Source organism: Colobus angolensis, unplaced genomic scaffold, assembly GCF_000951035.1.
Source record: "Colobus angolensis palliatus isolate OR3802 unplaced genomic scaffold, Cang.pa_1.0 Scaffold154, whole genome shotgun sequence".
In the NCBI taxonomy this organism is placed as follows: Eukaryota; Metazoa; Chordata; class Mammalia; order Primates; family Cercopithecidae; genus Colobus; species Colobus angolensis.
The window spans coordinates 5,212,969-5,221,194 of NW_012114644.1; the positions used below are offsets into that span (position 1 = coordinate 5,212,969).

Sequence of the window (8,226 nt, forward strand, 5' to 3'; positions counted from 1 at the left end):
CCCGGCCTCTGGGCCCAGTCTTAACACGCAGAACTTCAGGCATCTGTGGCCCCAGGGACGTGAGAGTATCCAACTGCTTCGAAAGGGATAAGGAGTCTGGGCGCAGTAGCTCACGCCTACAGTCCCAGTACTTTGGGAGGCCAAGGCGAGAGGATGGCTTGAGCCCAGGAGTTCAAGACCAGCCTGGGCAACATAGCGAAAAACACAAAAATTAGCTGGGCGTGGGTGTGGGCGTGGTGGTGCATGCCTGTAGTCCCAGCTACTTGGGAAGCTGAGGCAGGATGATTGCTTCAGCCTGGGAGGTCGAGGCTGCAGCGAGGTGTGTTTGAGCCACTGCACTCAGCCTGAGCGACATGAGACCTTGTCTCTCCCTCTCCCTCTCTCTCTCTCTCTCTCTCTCTCTCTCTCTCACACACACACACACACAAAAGGGACAAGGAGTCTTAGATTCCTCCGCTTGGCCTCTCCTTCCTCAGTCACAGGAGTCCCGGTCCCCAGCCCATCCCTGCAGGACCCAGATATCCATGCAGTCCTATTTCCCTGCTGAGAGTGTGGGCCTCACCAGCATAGGCACTGACACACTTGGAGAGCACGCTGAGGGGTAGCAGGGGGTCCATGAGGCTCAGCAGGCGGGAGGGAGAGGCGGCAGGCTGCAGCATTGTGGCCGGGTAGGCTGCCATGATGCCATCTGGCACCCGCACCCCGTAGGCTGCTGCCCGAAGAGCCACGGTGAAGCAGAGGTTCCCGCCTGCACTGTCCCCTGCAAGGCAGATTCGTTCCCCTGTTGAGCCTGGTTTGGGAGAGGGGTGGTTGGTTACAGCCTGGCAGGGGCAGGAGACTGGGGAGGGAGGGCAGGGAGGAACTCAAGCTGGGAGAACTGGGCTCTCCAAGGTGGGGTGTGGGGCACTCCAAGGCCTAGCAGACTGCAGTTTTAGAGACTGGCAGACTGAGGCACAGATTTGGGTTCATGTGGTAGACAGAGGATCAGGATGACTCAGGACCTGGAGAGGCGCAGGGAAGTGCCGGGAAAGTCTGTCGGGGCTGGAGGTTGGGAGCAGCGAGGGCAGGTGGTGGGGAAGGGGAGCTGAGTTCAGGCCTGTTGCAGGAGGGGGGCCTCAGAGGGTGGGAATGGAAGGTCAGGGTTCAGGCTCAGCACAGAGGGACTGGGCTGCAGGCTCTGTGCTCTGGGGCATGGCCACAACCTGCTCTGTGCCTCAGTGTCCTCCCAAGATGTTGATCTTCAAAGAGGGAGGTCAGAGAAGCTGGACTGTGGGCCAGGAGGCTGGCAGGACAGGAAAGCAGGGCCTGGAGCTACCAGAGGGGGATGGCAGAGACCCAAGGAGACAGGACGGTGGGTGGGAAGTGGAGGTGGAGGAGATGGAGAGTCTGGGTGCCACAGTCGGGGACAGAGGATAAAGTGGCTGAGGCGGAAGACTGGGCAGGACCTGGGTGAGCAGGAGCTGGGAGGTGTGGGGGTGAGGAAGGTAGAAGGTGTGAGGCTGAGGCTGGAGGAGCTTGAAGCAGGCTGGGCAGGATGGGAGCAGGTGCAGGTGGCTGTGGGAGTCTGAGGCTTACCAAGGAGGGCGCAGTGCTTGATGGCCCAGCAGTAGGCGAAGAAGCACTCCTCCAACGCACGGGGGAAGGGGGCCTCGGGGGCCAGGGAATAGTCGATGGAGATGATGGGGGCGCCCAGCTCCTGGGCCCAGCTCTTGAGGTAGGGCTCATGGGATTTGGAGGTCTGGGCCACGAAGCCACCGCCGTGGAAGTGCACTATCAGGGACCGCGAGCGGGGTGCCTGCTGGGGGCGCGGCCACAGCTCCAGGCTCCGTTGGCTGTTGGATTTTATCAGGCTGCTGAGCTCCTCACTGTCCTGGGAGTGAGGAGGGAGGCGGTGTGTGAGGTTGGGGAGAGCTGGCCAGGGCTGCACCCCTCCATGGGCATGCCAAGGCAGGGGCTGCCCGTGCTTCTCCGCTGTGTCCCTATCCCTGGCTGAGGCTGGAACCCTACCTGTCCTTCACGCAGGTCGTAGGAGATGAGCCTGACTAGGACGGGCCCGGGGCCTGTGTGGGCCAGTGGGGGTGAGATGGTGACCGTGAGTGTGGGGTCAGCAGTCAGCGGCATCTCAAAGGCTTCGGGTGGCAGGCTGAGCAGGCGGCTTACTCTCACAGTGGCCGATGCCATGTTGGCCAGAGACTGGAGGGAGGGGACAGAAGGGGTACTGGGGAGGGTCTGCCAACAGGGGTGCCCTTCACCCCTCCCTCTGATCCCCAGTCTTTCCCCTTGTGTGCCATCCCTGGGCCTGGAGCCCCACAGAGACCTACTGTGGCCTTAGATGGGTCTCTGGGCCTCAGTGTCCCCATCTATAACAGGCCCTCACCGATAGCACTTCCATCTCGGTGATGTTCCAGAAGGCTTTCCAGAAGTGCACGTCCAGGTTCTGTGTGATCCGCTCAAACTCAGCTCCACGCAGCTCGGGGTCGATGGCAAAGCGGCCGCTGGTGAAGAGGGAGCTGGCGGCCACACCTGGGGTTCGGAAGGGGTGTCAGGGAGCCCCAGTGGGTCAGGCTACTTGGGCAGGAGTGGGGAGGAGGGCCAGGAGGGTAGGCTGCGAGTAGAACCCGGCTGGGACTCACTGAGGCCTGTCTCGTTGCGTTTGTAGTGCTCTCCGAAGGACACCAGCCCAATGGAGATGGTCTGCAGGAATGGCCGGATGGCAGGTGTGAACTGTGGAGAGACGCGGCTGCGTCACCTACCGCTCAGGAGAGGGATGGGGACAGGGCAGGAGCGAGGCACAGGGATGTGTGGGGAAGACACGTTCATTGAGTAAATGTTTCATGAGCTCCTACTGTGTGCTGGGCATAGCCCTCACCTGGTTCAAGGACCTGATGTTCTCAAACATCAGCATTAAGTGATGATTAAATCAGCATTAAAATGATCAGCAGATAAGCAAAGCCATGCACAGTATCACAACAAGGAATGACGAATGGTTTGAAAAAAAAAAAAGGCAGTAGGTGGAGAGGACACGAGCGATGACTAGGGGTCAGGCTACTTAGCGGGTCCCGGAGGAGAAATCTGACTGAAACCAGGGGAGGGTGTTCTCTGCACAGGGCACAGAGAGCGTGAAGGCTTAAAGGTGAGCTCATAGGAGACTGAGGCAGGAGAATCGCCTGAACCAGGGAGGCAGAGGTTGCAGTGAGTGGAGATCACTGCACTCCAGCCTGGGCAACAGAGCGAGACTCCGTCTCAAAAAAAAAAAAAAAAAAAAGGTGAGCTCATGCTTGGTGCTTGACCTGGGTAGCGACAGCCAGGGGGCCAGTGTGGCTGGAGCAGAGTGAGCAGTGGGGAGAGGGGCAGGCGGTGACACTGGAGAGGCGAAGGGGGCTCATGCAGGGCCTGGGCAGAGGAATTTGGATTTCATTCTCAGTGCAGGGTGGTGCCACTGGTAGGCTGTGAGGTGGGGAGCAGGATGGTGCAGACTTCCTGAAAGTCAGAGGGAGGATGGATGGGGAGAGGGGGCAGCTGGAAGACAGGAACAGGGAGATGGCCAGAGACAGCCCCCCAGGCACAGGGACCTGAGGCAGAAAGACAGCCAGAGAGGGTGACTGAGGCCTAGACATGGGGCCAGCCGGCCACCACAGGGGAAGGGGGAGACAGCGTCTGACAGAGCAGACAGGCAGTTAAGGAAAGATGGTGGGGGCTGGGTGCAGTGGCTCATGCCTGTAAACCCAGCACTTTGGGAGGCCTAGGCGGGCGAATCAGTTGAGGTCAGGAGTTTGAGACCAGCCTGGCCAAGGCGATGAAACCCCATCCCTACTAAACAAAATATAAAAAAAAAAAAAAAAAAAGACAAGACAATGGGGACACAGGATCAGAGGAAATGGAGCCGCAGGAGGCCAAGGCAAGGGACTGGTGCATTCTTGTGTTCACTCTACACTGGCCAAGGTCCTACTGCATGCTAGACACCGGGCTGGTCCAGTGACCAAGACAGGGGAGGCCTCTGCCCTCTCAGAGGCTAACATTTTAGAGGGGAGACTGCCCTGTACCAAAGCAGAGCTGGGCCCTGCCCCTGGCCAGGTGCCCAGTAGGCCAGAGGGCACCTGAATGCCTGGCTATTATGGCTGGGATGCTGGTTCGGGCAGCCCCGGGATCTCTTTCTCATGACTCTAGGGTCACGGCTGGGACACAGGGAGGAGCTGACTGGCCCCGCTGGGCTGATCAATACTCGTGGGTTCAGCCCTGACGAGGGGAGGTTTCCAGGAACACCTGGGCTGGGTTGCTGAGAACAGGCTAGTCCGCAGGGAAGCCTGGAGACATGGGGTGGGAGGGGGAGGCTGAGGTGAGGGGAGGCCCAGAGAGGGCCAGAAAGACTACAGGGTCACATGGCTCCAGATCCCTCCCTGAGGGGTCTCAACCTCAAGTGACTTCAGGGGCCAGACAGGTAACAGAGTGAATGTATCTCCTGTGTGTAGGATGATAGAGAGTAGTGGATATCCTGGTGAAAAAAGCTCTGCAAGTTGGATTTCTTACTACCCAGCAGATATGACCTAGGGCCCATGAGTTTGAGACCCCTGGTGCAGCTCTGTCTGAGCTCCAGCCAACTTCCCCTTTCTGTACCTGCTGTTTGCTGAGTCCGATAATGCTGACCACTGTGGTTACTTTACCATATTATAGGCCAGGCCAGGGGCCACCAGGTGCCTTCATCGTGGGCCCAGAGGGGCAGGGGGCTCACCTGGAAGCCCAGGCAACGGCCATAGAAGCATCCCTTATGCAGCGTAACATACTCCCGGAGGAAGTCGGCGGTGAGCCCCTCGTCGCCCTCAAAGAAGAGCACCCCCGGCTGATTGGTAACCAGCAGGCGCTGGGCGTAGTAGACCAGAGCGCGGAGCTGGGTGAGGGCAGCCAGGTAAGCCTCCAGCTCGGCCAGGTTGTGGTTGGTGCGGAAGAAGATGCTGCGGCGGTTGGAGGCCACATAGCGGGATTTGTGCAGGAGGTGTGCCACGCAGCAGCGGGCTGTGTGCACCAGGCTGCGGTACCCATTGGCGGGTGTCTCTGGGTCCAGGTCAAAGAGGTGCGCCACACCCAGCAGGCGGCCCAGGGCCGGCTCCAGCCCCAGTGCCTGCTCCCGCACACCGGCAAAAACGCCTGACAGCCTCTGGGCCGTTTCCCCAGGACCCTGGCTCGAGAAGAAGGCTATGTTGTCCTCCGCCAGAGTCACCAGCGACTGTGTCATTGTGCGCAGGTCCATGTTGTAGATGAGCTTCGAGGCTGTGGGTAGGTGGGGAGGCCTGTTAGGCGGGGCTGGACCAAGCCTTGCTCAGCTGGAGCCCAGGAGTCTGGGCCATAGCTTATCTGCTCCTCCTTCAGACCCCAGCACTGTCTTCTTTCAGTTCCAGGAGCCCAGGACCCCAGGTTCCTCCTTTCGACAAAAGAGGTCACCCTCTTGTCTCTAGGAATCAGAAGTTTGGGGCCCCAGTTCCCAGTGCCTTTGTCCCTCCTCAGGAGCCAGGAGTTTGGGCCCTCAGCTCCTCCTCCCTCAGACCCAGGAGTCTAAGCCCCAGACCCTTCCTCTTCAGGACCCAGGAGCCCCTGCTGTCACCTCTTTGGGACTCAGAAACTTGCTGCCCTAGCCTCCTATCCCTTGGACCCAGGAATCCAGACATTCCCTGAGCCCACACAACTCTGCTTCCCTAACTCATTCATCTCTCCTGTGATCCAGGAGGCTGCCGGTCCTTCTTTCTTCAAACTTTCAGGGACCCAAGAGTCAGGCACCTGTCTCCATGAACTCTCCTGGGGCCCAAGACTCCTTCTCCTAGATTCCAAGAAGTCTAGACCTCCAGTTGGTCCCCACTCTCAGGACTCTGGAGTCCAGGTCCTCCATCCCATCTTTCCTTCTTAGGCCCCAAGTGCTACCCACAGGCCCTTCCCCTCCAACAACATTTGGGAGAGTTCAGCCTGAGTCCTCCCATTCCCATCTCTCCGGACCCTGGTCCCCAAGCGCAGCTCTCCCTGAACTCAGGAGTTCACAATTCTAGACTTCACTGATGAGTCATTCCTCATTCTTCAAGTCTGGCTGTGGAAGCCCCTCCAAATCCCAGTTCCCTCCCTGTTTCTCTGAGAGATCCCAAAAACTCAGTCTTGCTTCTCCCCCAGTGGGGTCCCCTGGCCTTCAGGCTTGTCCACTGGTCCTGGGTTGCACGGCCGGCCCTGCTCCCCTGCCTGGAACAGCGATACTCATCGCTGTTATCGACCTTGAGCATACCCGTGCAGGTCCTGGGCTGAGAGCTTTCTGTGTGTCTGCTGCTTTAGCGCGCTAACCCTCTGGGACCCATGTCACCTAGGTTCAAATCTCTATTGTTGCCAGCATCCCAATTTTATAGGAGAGGAAACTGAGGCTCAGGGTTTTTTTTTCTTTCTGAGATGGAGTCTTGCTCTGTTGCCCAGGCTGGAGAGCAGTGGCGCCATCTCAGCTCCCTGCAAGCTCCGCCTCCCGGGTTCACGCCATTCTCCTGCCTCAACCTCCTGAGTAGCTGGGACTACAGGCGCCCGCCACCATGCCCGGCTAATTTTTTGTATTTTTAGTAGAGATGGGGTTTCACCGTGTTAACCAGGATGGTCTCGATCTCCTGACCTCAGATCTGCCTGCCTTGGCCTCCCAAAGTGCTGGGATTACAGGCATGAGCCACTGCGCCCTGCCGAGGCTCAGGTTTTAAGTGAGGAGGTTAAAGCTGCACTGCAAGTGGCAGAGCTTTTGTAAACCCAGCTCTCTGAGTCCACAGCCACACTTACGTGGGGCTCTCCGCTAGGACTCTGGAAACCACATCTCAAAATTTTCCCTGGACTACGTCTGATTCGCCACACTTCCCGGTCCCCAGTGGTCTTCCCTCTGAGATCCTTTCCCAGGCATTCAGGCCGTCCTGTTTCTTGGATGCCTTGTCACTCAGGTCCTGAACAAGCTGCCCTTGGTGGAATGCTACCATCTGCTCCAGGGACTTCCCTCCCAAAGCCCAGCACCTTGCCTGTTCCCCTAGAAGAAGGTATTTCCTTTCCCTTCTAGGTCCTGGGGCCTGGCAGCGGCCATTCCTGTCTCTCAGCTGGCTGCACACTCACCCCTCCTAGGCATCTTCCGAGCTCCCCGGGGCTGAGACTGCTGGTCTGTGGCTTGTGCCAGTAGCAGCCTGGGGCTATAAACCCGGGGGCGGGGCTGGCCTGCCCAGGGTGTAGCCACACAAGCCACCTCCCACCCAGAAAGATCAGTGAGGACCACGTGCTGTAAACAGAGTAGAGGGCCCAGATCCCTGCCCTGCCCCCCACCTGCTCCCAGACTCAGCTCAACTGGTAGTCCTGCTACAGGCTCCTCTGCCTTAGAACCCAGGAGTCCACACCCACAGCCCCTCCTCCCTCAGACCCAGGAGTCCAGGGCCCCAGCCCCTTCATCCTTTAGGACCCAGGAGTCCCAGCCCCAGTCCTGAACAAACTGTCCCCTCTCACCCAGCCAGGGGCTGTCCTCTCTCTCCCCAGAGAGGATTCAGGGAGCCAAAGGCCCAGTGATCTCAGCTCCCGCCTCCTAGTCTGGCCCTGGCACAGCCAGCCCCAGCTGTTGGGGGGGGAGAGGAGGTAGCCAGCCCTGCCTGCCCCTCCTGGAAGGACAAAAGCCGATTAAGGGCAGTGCCAGGCTCAGCTAGGGGCCTGCCTGCTGGCCCTACTGGGTGGTTGAACACACCGGGTACCCTGGATCTGCCACTTACCCCTCTCAGCCCACCCTGCTGTGACTGGCATCCCCACCTCACACATAGGGAAACAGAGGCTCAGAGAGATGCTTCACCCATGTCATTCACCTGTGTCATTCCACACACTCCTTGTCTGGCCTCAGCTTGTCACTTCAAAGAGGTACTCCCCAGTTGCTCCTCCCCATCTAAGATATGCATGCCACCATTATTTTCTGCCATGATACTTAGTTCTGTTCCACCCTGCCAATTTGACACTTTATAATTTGTCTACATGTTTGTTCACCTCCCCCAGGACAGGACTAGGTTTTATGGAGCCATGAAACTTATAAGGTACAGGGGCGTGGCCCTTTGGGAAGAAGAAATACAGAATTACAAATACAAGATTAGGGCCTTGGGCCGGGCGTGGTAGCTCATGCCTGTAATCCCAGCATTTTGGGAGGCTGAGGCGGGCGGATCATGAGGTCAGGAGATCGAGACCATCCTGGCTAACACAGTGAAA

The 8,226-nt window shown here is 58.7% G+C and overlaps 1 protein-coding gene across 1 annotated transcript in view; it reads right to left on the reverse strand.

Moving 5' to 3' along the window:
• The window catches only part of LIPE (lipase, hormone-sensitive), a 39,947-nt gene that overhangs the window by 12,281 nt on the left and 19,440 nt on the right, over window positions 1-8,226 (reverse strand). Inside the window, exons 2-7 of the mRNA XM_011936595.1 lie at window positions 4,730-5,265; window positions 2,634-2,724; window positions 2,378-2,523; window positions 2,008-2,193; window positions 1,576-1,870; window positions 515-790 (exon numbers count right to left, since the gene is read on the reverse strand). Coding sequence (XP_011791985.1) covers window positions 515-790; window positions 1,576-1,870; window positions 2,008-2,193; window positions 2,378-2,523; window positions 2,634-2,724; window positions 4,730-5,265 — 1,530 coding nt within the window. The remainder of the gene's footprint in view (window positions 1-514; window positions 791-1,575; window positions 1,871-2,007; window positions 2,194-2,377; window positions 2,524-2,633; window positions 2,725-4,729; window positions 5,266-8,226) is intronic.